The 24046-nt window shown below is 38.4% G+C and overlaps 1 protein-coding gene across 1 annotated transcript in view; it reads right to left on the reverse strand.

Moving 5' to 3' along the window:
- LOC145978380 (isoaspartyl peptidase/L-asparaginase-like) overlaps positions 1–24046 on the reverse strand; it is a 134349-nt gene that overhangs the window by 43278 nt on the left and 67025 nt on the right. The window contains exon 5 of the mRNA XM_083110989.1: positions 9273–9400. Coding sequence (XP_082967115.1) covers positions 9273–9400 — 128 coding nt within the window. The remainder of the gene's footprint in view (positions 1–9272; positions 9401–24046) is intronic.

The following is a 24046-nucleotide window of genomic DNA, read 5'->3' on the forward strand; positions in this document are numbered from 1 at the left end:
AAGCAGAAGTACAGCGCCTAGAATAACGTAGTGTGGAAAACGGCATGCTTCTGCGCTCTCTGGATGGTTCCACTCGAAAATGATCCGCTAGAGGCGCTGGTGTTGACCCCAGTGCTTGGTGTTCGACTGCTTATAATGGAAGTAAATGGAGTTTTTGCTGCAACATCTGATTCTTTTACATGAAGCATTTCTATGAATGTGATAATAGCTATGATATTTGGTACAGTGGTCGCGAAGATATTAACGAACATTCTAGACAGTCGACCACGTCCTGTTATCGTCATACTTTCGTTAATAATACGGGAGAAAAAATACGCGTGGAATGCTCTTGGCAACTAAATTTTTGTGTATGAATTAGGTTCGTTATTATTATCATCATCATTTCTTTTAAAGATATACACACTGAAGCATTTGTATTTTTGATATTTACTGTCTCTTTTCTTCCGCTTTAAACAAATCGCAGCAATGATGATAATCAGTGGCGTAGCATGGACATTTCGGGTGGGAACGCCAAGTCCGAAGGAAGAGTCGGCCCTTTCTTGCTTAATAATTTACTTACGGTATTAGTCGCCACAGGTATTGTTTGCCTCAAGTAAGCTGGGTTTTCAATAAAACATCATCATTGCATGTTTTAGCTACAAATTAGATGCCTCACTATGCCACAGATGTTTTGAACTCTGGTGTTCTATACCTTTTTTTATATCTTTCTGCATGACGCAAGTCATTAAAAACCTACCTGAATCACAAGCGCCTCTGCACAACAGTAGACGTCATTGTTGTGGGCGATCCAACTACTGATTGATTTGGTTTATTTTACTTCGCTTTTCTACCACTTTTGGTTAATTGCGAATATGAATATGAGTGATGATATTGATGAAGGGACACTGACAAAGAACACCCGTGCTCACGCCGGGATTCGAACCAGGGACCTCTGTCGTCTTGGCGCACTGTGAAAAGCAGAATGGATGATCCAAATATCGTACACTCTACTGACGTAACAGTGCCGATTAGTAATTCAGACCACTGTTTATTACATCTTGAGAATGCTGATAAACATTTTAAAATAATTTTCTCCAGAGACCATACTTCAGAACATTTCCATTCACACAATATTAAGTAGTTAGATAATAACGAAAAAATACAATAAAAAAATAATAGTTTTCCAGGTTAAGTGGTAGAGCAGCCACAGGCTGAATTTCTACCACAAGGACTTCACCAACTTATTTGACAAAAACTGTGTTGATCTTTTAGTTTCTAATACACATCGCTGTTCGTGCGATAAATTATACAATGCAGTGGCCATTAAGAAGCAGTATATTTGAGATTGGTAAAGTTACGTCAGTCAATATTGCGTATTGTAGCATCACATAGCACGAGTTGCATGAGAGCGAAGAATCGAGTAGGAATGCTACCACTGTCGTCTGCTTCAGAAGGCAGGAAGGGTCACATGAACCAATCATGGTAGACCTCTCGTACGCCAGCATAAGAGAGCCCATTTACGCGCGTACTGTAGAAATGGAAGCTTTCCCTCCATAAAGGCAGCAAGGAATATAGGAGTCCTGTACGCCGAACGTGCTCGGCGTCCGGCCGGGAAAGGCATTGAAAAGAGATGCTAGAACGAGTGTTGAGAGTGGAGCGTTGCAAGCAGATCGCGAAAAATAGCCATTATAATGCCATGAAGGTCAAACATATATGAAATTAGTCACGTTTTACTTTATAATCACAGCATTTAAGCATTTTTGAAATTTTAAATCTGGGAACGCCGGGCGTACAGGCGTACTATAACGCTACGCCACTGATGATAATGATGATTGCATGAAACGACAAGGGGAACCCCACAAAACTTTCTTAGTGCCATCGAAATGATTGTAAGGCAACTTTCAAACCAATGGGACAAACGACACAGGATGTTCACACTGTCACACTAGTGACACACACTTCCAGACTGTAAAATAGCATTCATTGCACATGAGGGTCCAAACAGCAAACGACACATTCATATGGCGTATTCGCGTGCTACTTGTTACTTCGATCGGAAACCTCATTAAAGGAAGGGTGCTGAGACCGAAGCGATGCGCTACAGGGGGAGTTCCCAACTAAGTGACAAGCGACATGGTGCCTTCAGTCAATTAGCAAGCGTTGGTTGCGAACAACGGATAGGCGACACGATAAACCGCACATTACAACTACAGATCTAGGCAACACGATAAGCAACACGTGTCGCTTAGTCGCTTCTGCGTCGCTCAAACTTGGCCATTTCCTCAATAGCTTGCAACATGTTGTGGTTTGTTGTTCGCGCATACGCGATGCAATGAGTGTCTTGCTTTAGTGAGATTGCGCACCAAAACGACAAGCGGCACGCGACACTTATCGCTTGAGGATTTCACCAACCGAACGCTGGCCTGTGCTTCCCGTCATGCCGCTACGATGTGAAATGTTGCTCTTGATTGGCTCCTTTCGAAGCAACATGTGTCACTTCGGTATGAAAGTTGCCTTGGACCGAATGACCCATGTCGCTTTGGTGTGAAATCCTCGTATCGTTTGTCGCGTGTCGCTTTGGTGTAAAATCTCCTTGAGGAAACGGCGCAGTCAGAGCTTTTGTCCCTATGGTTCGAAAGGCTGCATTGATTTCCGACTGCTCGCTTTCAAGCAACATTTGTGGTTTGTCGTCTCGGTATGAAATATCTCTCAGGATACTATTTATATTCTAATAACATAAAAAAATAAACTCAAATACACAGTCCAAGAAATGGCGTCCGGAATCACATTGAGATGTTTCTTCTTGCGTTACGCATGCTATTTATTTATTAATTTTATTTTACTTTTCTTTCCAAATTAATGCCATCTCGTGACTGCAAATCACTCCACAAATATAACTGTTTCCATCAATTCACTTACCGCCTTTCTAGAGAAACAAATCTACACAATATATTCCAAAAACTAACTAAGCCGCATTACTTTCATAACAAAATTAGCACCTGGGTCGATCGCACTGCCATCTACTTGTCATCGTCTCGGGGAACCAGTTTCTTGGGTCGTTTTCCACACTACGTTATTCAAGGCGCTGTAGCAGAAGCATGTGAGTGGTAACTAAGGGTTCCCTGCTGTTCTGGGACATGCAAGGTATTATTCATGTGAAATTTTTGTAGAAAGAGGCACAATTAATGCCCAGCATTACTGTACATTGATAAAGGATTCCACACAAAATACCATTCACAAGAAAAATCCTGGAATGTTGTCTGGAAATGCCATCCTCTTTCATCCTTGCCCCGGATTGCCAATTTGACAGCACAACTAAGGCAGAAAAGTACTGGAAACGTTTTACCTTTGACCCTTACAGTCTTGACTTCTGCAATTTTTCTATTATAAAATCCGATGACGTTTTCAACACGTAAAAAAAAAAAAAAAAACCAACAGCATTTCCTATGACACTATAATTGCTTTCTGCAGCAGAATCGGCAGGTAACAGTCAGGCTAATGTTCATTATGTAAAATTCTACAATCTTGATAACAAAATTTCTTTCACCAATCTTTCCAATAATTATGATCATAACCTGCCATAGTTATCAATCAGTATAGCTGAACTACAACTTTCTAGAACCTAGTTCAAAAAAGTGAAAATTAAATATATTACCTACGAGTTTAATTAGAACCGAAATTCAAAGAGAACAATAATTTTGTACCAGACTGAAAACCATAAGGACGAGAAGAATAAGTTGCTGAACTGAATCTTTTTGGAGAGTGGAATCACAAAAACCGAATCCAGAAGTGGAAATGCACCACATGTTCATTTTGTAAATTTTTCTCTTGCAGACTCCAAAATGCATGTAAATTCAGATCTGCACAATTCCCTGACATTTCCCTGTTTTCCAGGTTTTTCGCATGCATAGCAACCCTGTCATTTGCTTGAACCCCTTAAAGAGCATCTGGAAGGGAAGAAATTCAAGGTAGATGAAGCAATGAACACTGCAGTGGCTATGACAGCAGCTAAGATATTTCTACAGCAAAGGAATCGGGGACCTTCTACAAGGATGCCAGCAGTGTATGGATGCAAAAGAGGGGATTACCTTAAAAAAACTGTCATAATTCGGTGCTTGTCAGACTTCCCATTTCCTCTGTAAAACACAGAAGTTTCGTTTAACCTTCAATGACAATTACACAAGTACATATTACATGACCTCTTACAAGTGTATACGGTGGCCTCATGTTGACTTCCCTGGTTACAGCAAACTGCAGAATGAGCACAAAACATTTTGGTTGATTGATTGATTTGCTTAATTTTACTTCACTTTTTGTGCCACATTTGGCTAATTTTGCAAAGATGGGGACGAGTGATGATATGATGAAATTGATGGACCCTCACAAACATCCCATGCCCAGGCCGGTATTTAAACCCGGGACCCTTGGCATTGTAGCACGATGTGCTAACCACTTCGCAATGGGGGCCAGCACAAAACATTTTGGACCTGCACGCAACAATTAGGAGGACTCTTTAATGCCAATTAGTTATCATGTATGAATGCTGAGCAAAATGTGGGAACATGCCTCGTCAACCATACTTAAAAAAAAAAAAAGTTAAGATGCAACAGCCAACAGAAAGGCCATGTTGTCAGTGTTGTGGAACAGCAAAGGTGTTGACATATTACTTACAACCAGGGTTGACAAAAACATGAGCCTATTATAGGAATTTCATACTTGCTGTTATCAAGGAAAATAGGTGTGGTGTATGACCAAAAATTGTGTTGCTGCTAGCTGACAATGTACCTGAACACCAAGCTGCAGAAACAGTCACTTTTGTATTTAACCCCTTAAGCAGGGAGCCTGCTTAATTCTACAAATAAGTATTGAAGATAAGTATGTGGCCCCAGTAGGTGGATATGTAGAGAAGAGTTAGTGGACTGTATTTTACATCCTCACCACATTCAGATCACGGTAAGGTAAGTATGTTTTTGCCCTCCCCTCACATACAAAATGTTTTAGTTTTAATTGAAATAAAAAATCTGTTACTGAGAAGTCAAATTGCCAAATGCAATAACAATAACAAACAAGGGGGCATCCACAAAAAGTGGTCTTACTCCATGTCAATAACAAAATGAATTAATACGAAAATTATTATTGTTTTTAATTGCATTAAGGTTTAGATGTTTGAGAATGCACATAATTTGCACATTTCACCAATAAAACTTACTAGCACCTGCAGCTTCTACGCTTGACAGACAACTGGAAGTCAAATTTTGATATATTTTTAAAGCATCACACATGTAACACACTTTGTTAATGCTTTTCATGCATTCAGCCTATGCCATCATACTCAAGTTTTTCTTTTTTCATTTGTTAGCAGATGCCACAAAGAACTTCATAATTCTATAAAAATCAGTTCATTGTGAATATTTTAATCCAATCTCAAATCTATAACCTTAAATATTGTGTGTAAAATGTCACACACATAACGCTGGAATGGCTCAAATCAGAAACAGCAGTCACAATCACAAAATTACTGCTATACTAACTTTTTTAAGAACAAAATTGACAAATTACAGACCACAATGAAAAAAAAATGAACTACTTCTTCAGATATTACTGACCATTTTCCACACCAGTAATAATACTCATGCGGCCACCGATCAACAAACATTCCCCCTTCAGATCAGATCAGAAACCTTCGGGGTGACAGGGTGAAAAATAACTTGGGGCTATGTTTTCAGCATTGCCACATGTTTTGTTTGTGTCTCAGTGCTATAAATCACAGCACAAAGCATCTACTTTACATCTACTTTATGCACAGATAGGCTAATCAGGACTGGACCTACAGTTTAAAGTGGGATCCAAACCACTGTGGCATGTGCCTCTACTGGGTATCAACCCTGGAACCCCTGGATTAGAAGGCGACGACGTTACCACTACATCATCAGGGAGACCAATAATAGGCAATATCATTAATTCGAGTCATGGACACGTCACTTGACTCTTAAGCAATGGGAGGCAGATGAAGATAGAATTTCTTTCTTGATGTCCAGAATTGTAGCATACTTTTGTTATTATTATTTCTAAAAACATCTACCAGGGACCTTTGAGATTTGCCGATGGTGTTGTACTTCATTCAATGCAGCGGATGTGATAAAGAATATGTACAACTATTAGAAAAAAACCAAAAAAAACACAGAGAGAAGTAAATTTTTCTTTTATAATATAGATAGCCAAGAATGACACAAAAACGCATACACTAGAAGCCAGATTTAACTATTTGCATGAGTGACATCCAACAAACATAAATAGCATGTAAACAAAGCAGGGAGGGTGAATGTGTATTACTTAAAACCATGTACAACATGATGTTTCATCCAATAGAAAAACTGAACTAATTAAAACAGTTAGCACTTCCAATAGATGTCTATTTTGATACACTAGAAAGAAAAGGATAAGTTCAACAATGCACTATGTTAACTATTTCTTATCAGTAGAGCCCGGATTTATAAGCGAAATGCATATTCTTTTCCAGACTTCTAATGGTAAGGAGAAAGGTTATACTTCGTATTACATACTTTGATGAGCTATTTAACTAAGGTTGAAGGTGCTTATAATGCTTTTTTCTGCAGGAAACGGTTATGCTTGCTTATTTTATGATTTTGGTTTAAAATAGCATATTTTACCCAAATCTGCCATATTTCAATTCTATTTCAATCACATGATGGCATCGGGATGATGAGATCAATGCTTCTAAATAGCCGCATGGGAGAAACGGCATCCAAGAAAAGATACAGTACATCCATAATAATTTTTCCAAATTACCTGATATTATAACACAGTTGAAAGCTCCAAATAATACATTGCAACATTCGCTTTCTCTTATTGATGAAATTTCAGTAACGTTGTCTTCAGAAACTCACGGTATTGGTAAAATTGTGTCCAACAAGCTCAGTCCGGAATTACTGAAAAATCCCGGTTACAAAACACTGTGCCATATTTATAAAAGATTTCTGGTGAAGAAACAGACATTGAAGAGGAATTCACTGAAGAAGAACTGTGGTGTTTTTCACATGCGCCTGTGATGTCATGCTACGTGGAAAGAACTGTGTAAATCATTCTTCACTGACAGACGCAGGAGCTTCACACAAGAAAATCTCAGGATGACCTTCCTTACATACTGTAACAGCTTTGAATAAGGTAAGAGATCTAATAAACAAATATTTTTTCAGATTTTCCTGTATATGTTTATGCTTATTTTGGTGCTTATTTTTTTCATTTTTTGTGCTTAGTAACTTGCTTATTTTACTGTTTGATTGTGCTTATAAATCTGGGCCCTACTTATCAGCTTCCCTCTTCTTAAAAAAATAAATACATGTGTTTATGTCAAAATCCTAAGGTAAAAAATTCCTAGCAGTGGCATATTCAGAAATTATGGCCTGGCTTACCAGAATTCTTATGTATTATATATGTTTATTACACATTACTTAGACATAGTAAAAATAGAACACCAATGCAAGTAAAACAAAAACAGAAGTCTGAAAATAACAAATTTTCCATCAATTTCTATATATTTAGGGTTAACAGATCGCTATAAAGGAAAAGTAGAATATAATGTCCCAAAACACAAAACATTCGCAATAAATAATACAGTAACAGTAATAATGGTGGCCGCGGTGGCTCAGTCGGTAACGCGTCTGACTACCATGCTAAAGGTCCCGGGTTCGATCCCCGGTCGGTTCAAATCCGGGGACTTTTCTAACGATGGAAGCGCCCACCCAGCGTCGAATAACATGGGTACCTGGGGGAAACCCTGGGGGGTAAAGGCGGTCAGGGGTGTGATGCTGATCACATCACCCCCACTCACGACCGGATCAAGAAAGTGTGGGGCGTTACCCCCACACCCCCATACGCCTTCATGGCGTGGTGCTATGCACAGGGGAGCACTTTTTTATAAATAATACATATTTCTAAAACACATTAGAAAGTAATTTAAAATGACACTTTTCAGTTTTAAAGAAAAAATATGATTTCTGAATGAATTCTTAAATGCATAATTTCCAAACTTGTATTCAATACTAACAATACATTTCTTACTACATGTTTTAACTGGTACTTCTCAGAGGAGCCAATTTTTCTCAAAATTTCAGGATTAGTCAAAATATATTTATGAGAGACTGAACTGTCAAACTCTAAAATTATACTGAACCAGCACCAAACATTTTACAGACTTTATGAAATAAATATTTCTCTCGTGAGTCCGTTGTGCTGATGGTAATGAAAATACTCTCTCAGCATTTGCATTATGATCTGGAATGGCAAACAGATGTCCAGTGATTACCGTAACATGAAATGGTTCTAAAAATTTCATCTGGGGTAGCTTCTAGTTCTATAACTTTGTTCTCTATACACCCGTCCCTGCTTTACAATCAAAATATTTGAATAAGAAATACCTTGTTCCATCAGAAATTCCGCTCAGGCACTGAACAGTGACATCACCAGAATATGGCCACAAAACTTTCATTACTTATTTCCATTTTTGTTCTAGCAGGACAAACTTTTATTTGGGTGGGGGGAGGGGGGAATGAGTAAATAAAAAAAAATCACTATTGAGCTTGGGAGTGCAGTCCTTACATAATTTATCTTTGTTCAACTGTGAACATGGATTTTCATAAATGACATTATGTGATGCTTAAAATGAAGGACATTTATAATACCTTGCAAATTCCTCCCGGATGCCAGACAAAATGTACGGGATGCCATGTATGGGAAAAACTGGACATCTGGTAGGTAAAGTTCCGAAGCATACAGCACAATGCCATGAAGGCACTTTTAGAGGATGGGGGGGGGGGGGGGGGGGTTGGGCCCCACACATTCTCGACCTAGGCCACTTTGGAGATGATGTGATCAGCACCATGCTCTGGCTGCCTTTACCCACCAGGGTTGCCCCACGTACCCATCGATTTGAGGCTGGGTGAGCACCAGAGCCGTTTGGTGCAGGGACAAGTATAGAAAATTTCCAGCCTTGTATCACCCAACCTGCAAATCGAACCCACGTCTCCCACATGGCAGTCAGATGCCCTACTAACTAGATCACCGCGGCTCTCGGTCGTCTGGTAACCCTATAAATATTATCTGAAAAAAGTTGGTTTACCGATGGGAGTATACTGATTCCTAGGCATACACAACTTGCACTATTCTGACATAGCTGGCAATGATAAAATTTCAGTATGGAGTTTAGTAGACACACACACATACAAGCACACAATACCTTTAAAAGGTACTTGTAGAAACAAAACTCAACTCACCAAGAACAGGAGTGTCCCCAACTCTGCCCTGTAGCTTGCCAGACATCCCGCCAGTGGAAGTTGCAAAAGCCACATGGCCACTGGAATCTACTGCAACAGCTCCGACAGTACCTACGTCTGGTTTGGCCCTGTCAAGAAGTCCATTAACTTGGTTAAGTAATTGGTTTAAAATCTGCGATATTGTGACAAGTACATCAAAATAACATCTGCCTGTTTAGGCTAATCATGATAATGATTAGATGAAAATCAAAAAGGACATTCACATCCATTCTCAGACCAAAACTCAAATACAGTCCTTGGTGGTCAGATGAATTCAATTTGTACGTTGATCTCTATCAGTATTGTCTAATATAGGCAGAGGAATGGCGTGCATGTAGCCGGTGTTACCGCAGGAAACAGCAAAATGTAAAGAATTAAAAAGTTGTTTCAATAAAATGAGAACATTGTTAAATTCGTTAATGAACACCGTTGCCGTCGAGTAGATATTGCCTAGGACATTTTTTCTGCAGCCGATATAAGCGAAGAGGGAGGCCGTTCCACTACCCTGAAGAGGCAACAAGGGAGAAGAGGGCACCAATGCAAGGGAAGAGTGGGGAACGACTTTGGGACATAGTGTGCTATGTGGTAACTGTCTCATGAGTTGTAGTTCTTTCTAGGCGTGTTTGTGGCTAAATCACTGCACTGGTTGCAAAACAAGAACGAAATGAACTAATATCGAGCTTGAAGACATGTTTTCTTTACGGGGGATATAACGTCTAGCAGGCATAATTCTCGTACTGATAGCCGGTAACACTTTTGAAAAAGCCAGCCACTGAATATAGGCATACTGGTGTGTCTATCAGTAAAATTACTATTTTTACCAACATGATATTTCTACAATTAACCTGTTATTTAGAATAAAAAGATACATTTCTTTATTATTTATTAATAACATAAAGGCATAACTCAATTATTTTAGTTTTCGTAAACTCTCTACTGGAGCTCTCAGGCTGAAGCAACATGCTGCACGTGACTAAATAAATGCAACCTTTTGAGATGGCACGACAAGCTGCATATGTTGCTCATATGTCGTACGGACTGGGCTGTTTTCTCAGCATCATGTTGCCTGTATCTTTGGTACTGCATGCGCAGTGAATGCTTCGGTGTGAAAGCTCCCTAAATATATAGCATCTCTTCAAAACCTATTATAACCATCTGGTTCCATACATTTTAATTTAAAGAGTTGAATGAACCATTCATGATTACTCTATGACATTTGAAGTATTGTATTGGATCCGTAAAAAAATGGTTTTCAGTCAATTTTATATCGGTATTTTATTGGCAAAAATTTGATATCAGGCCAATCCCTGCAACTTTTAAGAAGTTCTAGCACATTCGGGAAGGAGAAAATACTTACACTGTGACATGCAGAAAAATAAATGTAATCATTACGACATGGATTATTTATGTTGCCAAAACATGTGAACTATGTACATAAACATGTAGAGAAAATCACTGAAACATGTAGAACATATGTAAATACAGTTGAACCTGAGATATACATATGTCAAGGTGAAGAGATAATAATATGTATAACTGAGATTTACTTACAAATCAGATTTAGATACCATGTCATATCATTATTAAAAATGATGTAATTGTATGTATTTTGAAAAACAAGATTTACATAATACAGGTTATTTCTGTCCTAAAGTGGAAAATTAACGAATATAAAAGTTTGATTCTTAAATACAACATTTGTCACTTTATTAGTGAACACCTTGATACTGAAACACTACATTAGTACTGTACTTCACTATAGTTTTATCAACCAATTTTAAAAATCGTCTAAAATAGCATTTCATTTACTAATGGCTGTGCAGAGTTTTAATTTTATGTGAATTAGTGCCCACTTCCCGTATAAATTTTACTTTCTGGTCAAGCGTGTAACTTATCCTCTTTCTGTTGTCCATGGCTGACCAATAGCAACTGAAAACTCTCACTTCTGTGACATTGTTGTAGCTTGGTTACGTACAACTCAACAATATTTTATGAAAATTAGTACGTATAACACTGAATTACATATAAACGGTTTAATGAACAAGTTTTTAAATTATATTTTGCCGGGGCCCACAGTAATTTACGTACAAAACAGAATTACACAGAACCAGGATAAATAAAAATCATGATTTTTATTTAAAAAATTATTCTTGTTCATTTTTTTTTATTCAAATCGATTTTTTTGAAAAACACGCTTCAAATTGCTTGTATATTTTTTGGCACCATACATATAGATATATGTTTCTTATAGAAAGGCTTTCTCTAGTAAATGGCCCTGTAAAATATTTGAACAGTTTGATTAAAGTAATTAAAAAAATATATGTAAATAAATGCTGATGCTGTTCCTACTATGGAAATGTTTGTTGAGTATGTTAATGAAACTAATGATTTTCAGTAACTTTTCTTCCAGTGATAATAAACATTCTGGATCTGCTCTATAAGTGTAACTTAAAATATTAACTTAAATATTTTTATATTCTTTGTAACTGAATTTTGGAAAAAATTTTAATGATAGTTTCAAAAATATCAGCTGCCATGTTTATTTACAGTTTAATGACAATGACAGTATTTATGGTTTAACATGATTAGTATTTTGTATACTTTGCTACACAAAATGTTTGCTATTTTTGCCTATAAAAATTATTGAATTTTAAATCAAGAGAAATATGTGTTTACATTTCCCTTCCTATGAGCTTCACACCATCATTACATGTACTTTATTTCCTTTCTTAGAGCCAAATAAACACCATTAAATGATTACGAGATTAATATATTGGGTTGGTGCGAATGAAATGTCCGCTTTGATGTCTGGTGGGAAACTCACCTCAACAACACAACACAGGGATTGACTGAGGTCACAGGTCTAACGCCATAAACTCTGTATACGTCCAGCAAACAGGCTGGAGCACCCAGACAGTCAGGAGGCAGTGTGTTGCTGGACAGGGTCGTCTGAAAGTGCACCATGGAGAACACACAATTGCGAGTGATTTTTCTTTACGAATTCAAACTGGGACATTCTGCTCAGCAAGCCACCAAAAACATTAACAGTGCATTTGGGCCAGGAATGGCAAATGAATGCACCATTCGCCGCAAGGTTTGTTAAATTTCGTTACGGTGACGCAGCATTGCAAAATGAGCCCCGTGGCCATCGACCAACATCATGTTCGGATGAGCTCCTCAGGAACGCCGTAGAAGCGGACCCTCGGAAAAGTGTTTGTGCCATTGCAGACGAGTTAAGCATACAACATACCACTGTCGTTCGGCGACTCCGTGCGATTGGTAAAGTGAAAAAGTTGGACTCATGGGTACCACATGATTTGACACCGGTCAACAAGACTCGCTGTCTGGAGGTGTGTAGTTCTCTGAGTGTAAGGAATAACCGGGATGGTTTCCTGCATCGGATTGTCACTTCAGATGAAATATGGATCTGCTATGACAATCGTAAATGATCAGGACAATGGTTGGATCGTGATCAACGTCCAGGGCGGTTTCCGAAACCACCTCTCCACCCACGGAAGGTGTTTTGTTCTGGTATGGTGGTCTATGGTGGGTGTAATCCATCATGTCTTTCTTAGGCGAGGTGAAACCATCAATGCAGATCGTTACAGTGCTGAACTCCATGAAATGCACCGCAAACTTCTCCGCAAGCATCCAGCAATGGTCCACAGACATGGTGTTCTCATGATACACGACAATGCTCAGCCACATGTCACGCAAAGGACGGTGCAGGCTCTCCATGAGTTGCAATATGAAACCCTTCCTCATCCAGCATATTCTCCCGACCTCTCTCCCACTGACTACCATCTCTTCCGACTCCACGATCACTTCCTGACAGGGAAGACCTTCGCTGATGATCGGGCGGTGCAACATGCCGTTGAGGAGTTCTTTGCATCGCAGACTCCAGACTTCTTTCGCCATGGAATCCAATTGTTGGCTGAGCAATGGCAAAAGTGTGTGGCTGCAGATGGCGACTATTTTGATTAACCAGGTATTGTAGTTTTGATTTTATTTTGCCTTTGGCAATGACGCACCTGGCCGGACATTTCATTCGCACCAACCCAATATTTTCACCAAAAGTGAAACCTGATTTAAATCAATCCACCTTGGGCAGAACTGCGTTATGTATAAAACAATTTCAACTGTATATTAAAATGTGTAATTAATATACATTTTAATTATTTAATTTAAAATAATTTTCATATTCTTCCATCATTTTCTTAACTCCTGTGCTATATTTTAGGTCAAAGAGGTTTACTTGGAAATTCTATCAGGCCCACTACCTGAGCTGATGGATGACCTGAAGTTCCTGTTCCCAGAATCAGCTAGAATTATATGCCCAAAATATGGCAGTAGTGAAGATCAAAGTACACACAGTCTCTTGATTTATGAGGTGTGACTTTTAAGATTTAAAACATGATTAGCCCTCAAACGGTGTAATATTCAGCGATACATCATTTGAGTGTTGTTACATGAGCCTTGAGTTATGTCATTAGTAATTAATAAATAATTTTACTTTAATTCTGGCTATAACTGGTTATTTTCTCACATCTGGTGCTTGAAAACAAGTTTTACTAAGGAAGGGTAAGTTCATGTTAGGGTCCCCTGTGTTTCCTTTTCCTTTTCACTGAAGAGTGCTAATGGAATGGGACAAAAGGGTTGAGTTTCCACTAGAGAGTGATCAACATGCTAGATTTGCATTTTGAGAAGCAGGTGCTGAAAGCCAAATGACTTCTCGAAGTAAGGGTCCAGGGAGTACTGGCTTATCTGTGCTATTTTTATCCACTAGCAACAATAAAAAAAAAGAAGTTTTGACTTTTGAAGCAGATAAGTAGTGGAGGCCTGTGCGAAACGTACACATATGTGTGGTTCAGTGGCGTACATTTCCCCTCCAAGAGTAAGGTGAACAAGATGAACAAGAGGACCCAGTTTGTCATGAAGTGATATCGATGTGGAATTTTCTGCATTAGATTCAGATTCAGAAGATGGTGTGTTTGCATGGTTGATAGATAGGTTCAAGGATGATAAAAAAGTGAATATTTTGCAGTTGTGATTTTTTCGCTTCACATTGGATTTTTTCCCTTCGGAAGTATCAGCAACAAGTGCATAACTTTTGCCATGAGAATCAAACACACATCAGACAATACGCAGGTAGCATTTTGAACTCATATCAAGGCATTGCCTATGTGGGGGCCTGACAAAATTCTTTTTTTTTTTTTTTTCATCTACTTGTATTTCTACAAGTGGCAGCGGTGGCTCAGTTGGTAACGCGTCTGACTACCATGCTCAAGGTCCCGGGTTCGATCCCCGGTCGGTTCAAATCCAGGAACTTTTCTAATGTTGGAAGTGGCCCCGGCAACCACCCAGCATCGAATGACATGGTTACCTGGGGGAAACCCTGAGGGGTAAAGGCGGTCAAGGGCATGATGCTGATCACATCACCCCAACTCACGACCGGATCAAGAAAGTGTGGGGCGTTACCCCCACACCCCCTATATGCCTTCATGGCATGGTGCTAGGCACAGCACTTTACCTTTTTATCTTTACTTGTATTTCTACAGTGAAATCCCAGATTTTACATTTTCCCACATTATACATTCAATCTTGATCTACCAAAATAACAAATCCAAATTTTTTTACTTTTGCTTGACCTTCTTTTTTCTATTTTCTTTACATTTATTTAATTGCCCCCTACTTAGGTATAGTTAAAATTAAGAAAATATATATTTTTCTTCAATGAAAAATCCCTACCACAAGGCCAGTTAAAATGAAAACTGAAGCTGTACTTGAACAAGAGATTTAGAATTGCTTTAATTTATTAATGCATGTGAAAATTAAGGATTCAGACTTCATCCTGAATGGGGAATGGCCACATTGCTTTAATATTGGTCTTAGATTTTTAACATCAAGAGAGGTAGTCGTTTTTGGTATAGATGTCACTACTGTCTTTTTCCAATCTTCAGTAAATACCCCTTGACTTAGAGAGCAGTTTATGATGTGAGTTAGGCTGTTTTGGTAATGTGGGATGCAGTCTCTCAAAATTTTTAGATCAATGCCATCCTGGCTCTTGGCATTAGAATGCAATTTTTAACCTCTTTCTTTAATATGGTAGCCTCATTAATCTTCTTCAGCTTGAAGGTTTTGGTTGTCTGCCGTGTTTTACATGACTCGATTAATTCCTCAACCTCGGTTGTGTTTGTTTGTTGACCAGAATTTAAAAAAAAAAAAAAAAAAAAAAATGTATCCGCATTGAGTACACTTGAGGGTAATCTTTGGTTAAACTTATTAGTAACAACCTGTTCTCATTTCAATGTCTGCCAAAATGCTCTAGCGTTTTTTAACTTTTTGATTAAGAACCCAGTCATAATGGTAAAATTTTGCATTCCTCGCGACTTTTTTTGCACAATTTTTAAAATATTTACAACAGAGAAGGGCATTTTGTTCTCCAGTGTTAACATACGTACTTGAGGTGAAAGTAATCAAATAATTTCCAAAATTGATGGTGGTGGTCCCACCATGCCTAGGAAACTTTCAGGGGTTCAGGAAAAGATGAGACTAATTTCCAAGTGCTCAGTTCTACCACTGTTATGCATGTTCTTAGCCTTGTTGTTAACAATCTCAATGATATTCGTATCATCAGAAACACTTGTAGCACAATTAAAAGTGTCATCGCTTTTTTTCATCACGGTTACAAACGTCAAAGACACGTGGCAAACATATTGCTCTTTGAGAAACATGATGAACCATTAAGTGTAAGAGTGTTTGTTGACAATTTTTTTGACGTAATTAAGGCTCTGGAAAAATTTGCCCCTCCCTGCCAAAATTCCTGGCAGTGCCCATGTCCATGGGAGTGTCGACTGGGATCTCGTACACTAAACGAATACCGTGGCGATCAGTCAAATGGTACTACGCTGAGCAAACGTCAGGCCCGTAGCTAGAAGGGGGGGGCAACTGCCCCCTGTGAAAAATACAGAACACATTCCTACCTGGAATTCTCACTAATCTTTACAATTATATCATGTGTTACTCTAGCAACATTGCAAAGACACTTATTGATTTTGTGATTTATTAAGGTGTATGGGATTCCGTATAATGTCGTATCAGGATTGGGGGGAAAAATTCCCTTCCAGATTACACTTCGGGAAAAGATTTCACAATTTTGAGTATCTAGAACAGTTGTGACATTTTGAGTAGTATTGTATTAAAGGTGCCTAATGTGTTTGGATGTTTTTCTTGGATGTGTTGTTATGAACTTTGAATTGCTTAAATTTTTGTTTCTTAAGTCTATCTTTTGGTAATAGTGTGGTAGAGAGAGGGAGTGGATATTTAATTTTTGTTACTTTGCATTGCTTTTCTGCCACTTCTAGCTAATCGCAACAATGAAGGATGACGTGAAATTGATGAAAAGACACTCATAAACAGTGCCACAACTACAGGGGGCATTGTCCCCTTCCCCTGACCTTGGACAGAAGTCCATTCTAGGCGAAGCAAACATTGAAGTAAAACGAACAAGACTAGGAGAATCTAAGAATATCAGGACAATTGGATACTCATGATGGAATTAGTTTTTACATGTTCCTTGCATTTTTCTACCAGACGGCCGAGGGCACTTGCAAGGGGCACAGAGGGGCAATTGCCCCCCTCGATTCCAAATTATATACAAATAAAAAAACATTTCGTAAAATTTTCTTGCTCGCTTTGCTCGCAATCTCTGCTGTTCTTATAGTACAAGTTCAGAGTCAGTTATGGGGCGGCAGGAGTCGGACCTGGGAGCCAAAGATCTATATGAAAAAAAAATGTTAAAGAGAATGCCATGGTGCCCCATGAAATTATTGCACCCTATTAAAACAATTTCTTTCTATGACACTTAATATGAAATATTAATGATGACACTGTAATCCAAGAAAGTCATCGATCAATCAAGGGATTCCTATTTGTTTGTCAGGTGTCAAAAAATATATTTCAACTATAATATAATACAATTCACACAATATTTTGCAAAATGGTTAACGTAACCAGTAGGCAAACATTGTCTGTAGTGATGCAAGTCTCTCCCCTTTGAAAGAAAGAGTCTGTGGTGGACTAAGGGACCCATATTTTAATGTTTTAGCAAGTACAAAAAAAAATGTATTAACTACAAATTTTTACACAATTCATCAAAGTGTAGGTAATATGTAACCATTATTATTTAATTAATTCTATTATTCTTGCATAACACAACACAATGGTGTTGTTGGATTCTCATTAGATTCCTTTGTGCATAAAAATCTTGCATACTGGAAACTAGAGGGAATCATTATGAAGCATGATTTATAAAGGGCTCCCTTAATCAGTTCTGCAGAGAGGCCCAAAGTTGTTGGTGCATATTAATCATCTATTAACATTATCGACCTGTAAATATCAAGTAGATACAGTCCCTATTAGCCTATTTATGTTAAACTTTATATTCTTTGGCAATCTGGAAAGGTCATTATCGAAATATTGCTATTTCACGTTGCTCGAAGTTCTTTTGTTCGTTGCAGTTTCAAGATATCATCCCTTTTCTGTTACTTATCTCTTTTTGGGGGAGGGGGCAAGTGCCTCTGTGTACCCTGTTATATGTGCCAATCCGACACAATATATTAAAAATTTGCCCCCTCTAGGATTGACTCCGTCCCCCCTACAAAGAATTCATGGCTACGGGCCTGGCAAACGTACACAAAAGTAGTTTAGCTCGATAAACGAAAGAAATTCCATGTAAACGTACACAAAGGTAGTAGAATTTGAACAAATGAAAAATGTAATTACTCTGCAATAAGGTACCAGGGACCATGGGTTCCTTATATCAAAATATTCAGCCAACATCCCTGAACAACCTGTGAAAGTTTGTCGGTAGAGTTCTGTTCCACCCAGTATAGTTGATACTATGTCAGTGACAGAATTATTACACATTACAATGTTCAAAAATATGCAGGAACAAAGAAAATAAATTTGTAAACAAATGAAGTTGCTAATGCCTATCATTACAATGGCATTGACCGAGCTTAAATAAAACAGCAGTTTGTGGAGTAGTAGCTAGTTGCTTGTATTCTCCCCCTTGAAGAATAATTATTTGCAAATCCACCTTTGTTTTGAAAATTTGGGAACTCTCACATACGCACGTGAACAACAAAGAAACAGGCTCATGCCACTGCTACGAGATGAGACACGTGAACAATAAACACACACCACAATCTTTGGAAAAAATGAAGATATCCGACACAGTGGGGGTGGTGAAGCTTCAGGACAGAATAGATGAGATGGTTTGGACGCATGAGAAGTATAGGTGCAGAAAGACTGCCAGTAAGAGCTTACAAAGCACAAGGGGGAGACCAAGATGTCAGTCGAAAGAACAGATAGTGGAGTGTTAGAAGAGGACAAGATTGGAACACTGCGGAAAGGGAGAAATAGTGGAAGACCAGAAGAAAATGGAGTGGCTTCTATGACGACCCTCCTCTTTCATTCATCCTTTCTCTCATCCTTTCCACTCTTTCTAACACTCCATTACATTCTTTATTGATTTTCTGCCCCCATTCCAGTTCATTATTTCATCTTTTTTCTCTATTTCCTCTTTCCACTAACTCACTATTCCTATCTTCTCCCTCCTTATCCTAATAGCCTTCTCCCATTCTATGTTGTGTCCCGTTTCTTTTGTGTGCTTGAATATAGCATTTTCCTCCCTCTTTAGTCTGACATGCACCTTCTGCCTTTAGGGCTTTATGTTAGTCTGGTTACAACCCTTTTATTGGACTTCTCAAAGGCTTCTAAGGGTTAGTAGGACCAAGCCCTTGTGAGGTCTGTGGTGTAGGATTTATTTTTAATTATCACCTATGTAGGTTTGAAATAAAAGATCATTAAGATATTTTACTCGAAGATTTATTTAAACTTCCGATGATATACAAACACTTTTTCAAACAGACAATTCACCCGATACAACTTGTAGGCCTAAACCTATTAGTTGTACCGAAGTTTATAACCCTGGTCTTTTTAATGATGCGGAGAATGCCTTATTCAGAGTTGGGTTTGTGGAATATCTGCCAAATGGAGTACAAGTACACCAGCCAATCCGAAGATTGAAGCAAGATATTCCCCAATGTCCCCTGAACCATCAACCTTTCGGCAACCAGGAGAATGTCCCGTAGGCTTACAAAGGTCTAGCTCTTTTATATCATAATTTTGTTTACAATTCACCATGGTTACTACATAGTTGTTTTATATTTCCATAGTTTCAGCATTTTTTCCTGATTTAAGTTAAACAATTCATTACCTATTGTAACATTAACAATAACCAGAAGCATGCAGTAAGGAAAGGCGGGGCAAGCGCCGCTTGCGCCGTTTTTTAAAACAATTTTGATATCTTAAGTTCGTGTTTTTCAATGCCTTTATACACATTAGAATGGAATTTATTTACTATAAGATATTTACATTCCAGAATTTTCATTTCCCCTATTTTCTCTTCTTTGGGCTTGAAACATAAACCGGCTACATCCTTGACGACGCTGGGCGATGCGGCACAACTGACCGCGTTAGAGGAAGAGGACTGCTCACCTTTCTCCCCACTTTTCGAGTGACTTATGCAGTTCTTGCATGGTCACTGTCCATCCCCGTTCACGAAGAAAAAAGACCGAGGGCAAGCAACACCAAGACCGCATCTTTTTTTGGCAAGGGTGTTTGGAAAGAATTCGTCCACACGGGCCACAAGTGTTGCTAACTTCCATAATTTTCTGTGCACCCGTAGCACCGCCTAACGCGATACGATTTTCATGTTTGAAACTCTATAGTAATCAACAAATTACATTATGAAGTTAGCCAGTGATCACCAGTCGTACGCTATTTATAAGAAATGAAATCACAGCCGGTACTTGAACATATTCGTCATGTAGTCAGTTACTCGGAAATATGGAGGGTATGTAACACTGCAGGTAGGGTGAAAAAAAGGAAGGTTAATTTGGAAGCATGGATGCTGAATTTGCATGTTGTTTTTTACTGTGATGTTCTGCTGTTTTTTCTTTTCTTTGTGTCGTGTTTTTGTACCTGGTGTAAAAGTACGAGTCTACATTGAAAATTTCCACCATGGTTGACATATCAGACGAGCCATCGATTTGCAGTGCTGCAGGTAAGGACTTGATTAGGGACCTTCTTTCAAAACCATTCAGTTCAAGAACATATGGTGTAAAGTTGGAGCTTGTGATTGTGAATCATGAGCGACTGTGTCCTGAACTGTGCATAACGAAACCAACTAAGAAAGATGGGAAAGTTTTCATTAGGCAGTTTAAAACATCTCAGTACAACAATATTATGTGATTATGTGGCAGCAATGATCTTAATAAATTATTTTGTTGGCCATGTGTTTTGTTCAATACAAATTTAGGACCACGGAACTATACAGGCTACAGTGACTTGAGCAATTTTTATAATGCAGTGCAAATACATGAACGTTCCCAGAATCACATCTGCGCTTGCATCCAACTGAAGACAAGTCATGATTCATAATTCTAGCCAAGTAAGAAACCGAAACCCGTTGGTTTATTTAAGATCGAAACTTTATGCTAATAGGATGTTTATTATTTTCAGCGTTAAAAAAGAACGTAATTTAATTTACAGTTGCCATCAAATATCAAGTAAATCATTACTTTCTTCATGGTTGAAAGCTGTTTTTCTTCTTTGAAAACCGTGCAGCGAAGATTTGATTTTACGGTATGTATGCACTTCACACACTCAAGCCCGATACTTCACCATTATGCACATTATTGTAAGTAGGGATGTGTGTAGGCCTATATTATATTTGAAATTATAATTAACCGAAACGAAAACTTAACCCATCGCTTGCCTATCACGAAAGGTCATGGCACGCCCCTGACAATAACACATTTTTAAAGAAAAGATTCCAACATAGATTAATACAATACAGATTGAACAGTTTTGTGCTTGAAAAAGCATGTGTTGACAGGGGCGACACAAGTCTTACGTCATCCTTACGTTGCTTCAACCTGTCTTTCAGTCACACTATCACATTCCTTCACTGAACCTCATATATAATACCTTCCTCTTCCTCCTCTGTTTTCTTCCTTCTTCTTGTTTGCTATCCTTAAAATGCTGCGGCCTCCCTTGCTTTTCTAAGTACTTTGCTTATCGTCTATGGGGTTTCTCCCTACTCCTTATACCAAACCACCTCTCTTTTTCTTTCTCATCCCCTTCTCCTGTTTCTTTAACTTCTTTCTTTCTTTCTTCTTCTTCTGTTTATGTCAAGTCTGTCTTCCTTTTTGTACCCGTTCTTTTCTAGCTGCTCCCATAGGCTCTCTATTTTGCTTTCTTTTTCTTCTTCTTTTATGCATATTTTCTTGATTCTGTCTTCCATATTCTTCATAAAATTGAAATGGGGGCTGAAAATCAACAAAGAATGGAAAGGAGTGTTAGAAAGAGTGGAAAGGATGAGAGAAACGAAGGAGGAAAGAAAAAGGAAGAATAATGAAGAAAGAAAAGAGGGGGGGAGATAAGGAATTGATAAGGCACAGACTCTCACTAGGTACCTGTCAATCACCAGGTACCTGTCAATCACCAGGTACCTGTCAATCACCTGTCAGGAGATTCCACATTCAGGAATTCCTGACAGGAAATGTTTTAAGATAAGGACTGGTGCCGTCATGATCTCTTGTGTATGGACCCGGTTTGGGAGTGTATATATATAAGATGATGGTTGTATCTTTCTTCAATTTATTGTGAATATTTGTCTGAAGAAGGCCCTGTTCGAGGGTGGAAACGTTACGTTTTTAGTGTATATTTTTATAATATAAATTTTGCCCTGGTCAGCATTTTAATGTTTTATTAACAAAGAAACAATTTTTAAAAAACCTGCATGCAGTGCATCAAATAATCAAGTCAGCCCTCACGAATTTTGGCAAATGCTTAACAAAAATAACGGTTGGTGTCCAAAACCAGACAAAACAAACCAATAAGTATGAATGGCCAATAGGTAAACAAAGTAAAAGAGAAGCTAACCAATCACTCTTACAGTATCATCACAAAGGACCCCACAGACAAGTACAAGAGGATAGTGAACAAGGCAATGAAAAATGGTGCTATCGTCAGACAGCCATGGCCGTGCGGTGTACGGGATGCAGGCAGGTTCAAGTCTCCTGGAGGAAGCATAACTTTCTCCTGAGAATTTTGGCTTGTGTATGGGATTGGTGGACACCCAGCATCGTGAGGAAAACAAGCCCCGTGATGGAAAATCTAAATGTATTTTCCCTGAGTTATACAGAACCATCAAATGTTTTCCAGAGTACTCAATAGCTAGTAGATTACTATTGTAAATTATTTTACAATGGCCTGTTCTATTCTGAAGAGAAGACGTATGAACCATGATACTCAGATGAATTGTGCTGAAGCAGTAGCTACTTAAAAATATTACTACGCAAACTCAGGAAGAAAATACGCACAGCGGGAAAGCATTTTGTCAGAAAATTACACTGGGAAGGGGTTAAGGTATGCGAGACCAAAAAAAGTTCATACTTGCTGTTATTAGTGTTCCTGCTATTAATGTTCAGAGTGTAAGCACTATTTTGGTACTCTCTGTAATACTTCCTCTACCCACCTTTGATAATCCTGGGTGTATGATGCAGTATGTGTACAAAGCACATTACATTGGCATATCCAGTACACCTAACAGATGTCAAAAGAAAAAAAAAAGCCCAGCCCGCTACTTCACTTGCACAACATAGATAGTAAAACTTCTCGTCATGGACACCTCTGAATAGCGACACCACATTTTTAAATTCCCCGGCAGAAATACATAGGGTTTAATGGCAATATTACTTTTCAATAACGGGCATTCTTAATAAAGGACGCGGATACTGAAAACTACCTCCCCAACGCAAATAAAACTTCTTGATAACGAACAGAATATAAAAAAGGAAATTTAAAAATTGTACTTACGTCTGTGAGTATATTGTTCCTAATGTAGAACGACGTTTCAGAGATTGACTATCTCCTTCTTCAGGTTCATATACGGAAACTAGGTACTTGGCATAGTACTGCGTCAAAAATGTAATATGAGGATTGTGGTTGAGAGTTGTTTTGGATTCATTTAAAATATTATGTTTTTGCTATTAGAAGTATGTAAAAAGCATGTTGTTCCCTAAAAAAGTTTGTACAATAGACCTATTCACAGGTAAAAAAGTTTAAAAAGTTAAAAATCTAAAAAATCTAAAAAACCTGCTTGAGTCACAATGCAACTTGTAGGTTCGGTCGTTCCTACCCAACTGTGCTTCCTAATCTACATGAAGGTCCATTCTCCACGAATGTTACCCCTCCCCTTAATTTTCTCGTTTCCCCTTATTATGTCACATATCCAACGTAAATTCACGTTCCTCCCGTGCAGCTTGCATAACTTCTGGAGTGACGTGGAAACCGATATTGGGTTCAATCTTCCAAGCTTTGTCCCATTTTTTGAGGAAATTGATCCACCCTTCTTCCAAATTTCCTTCATCCCTATTAAGGTTGTTCTTCCCCCCCCCCCTACAAATATTCACTGTTTCATACACGTTTCTTCCTAACTTCCTCCCTTCTTTTCTAATTATCTCTTTTTTGCGATTCTATGCCCACTTTCCAAAATGTGTTCTCACAGACGCAAGTACAATTTTTAAATTTCCTTTTTTATATTCTGGATTTGTGAGTAACACGCGACTAACCTACAAAATGCTATAACGAACAGCCTAAAA

Source organism: Lepisma saccharinum, chromosome 24 (genome assembly GCF_977018435.1).
Source record: "Lepisma saccharinum chromosome 24, izLepSacc3.1, whole genome shotgun sequence".
Classification (NCBI taxonomy): domain Eukaryota; kingdom Metazoa; phylum Arthropoda; class Insecta; order Zygentoma; family Lepismatidae; genus Lepisma; species Lepisma saccharinum.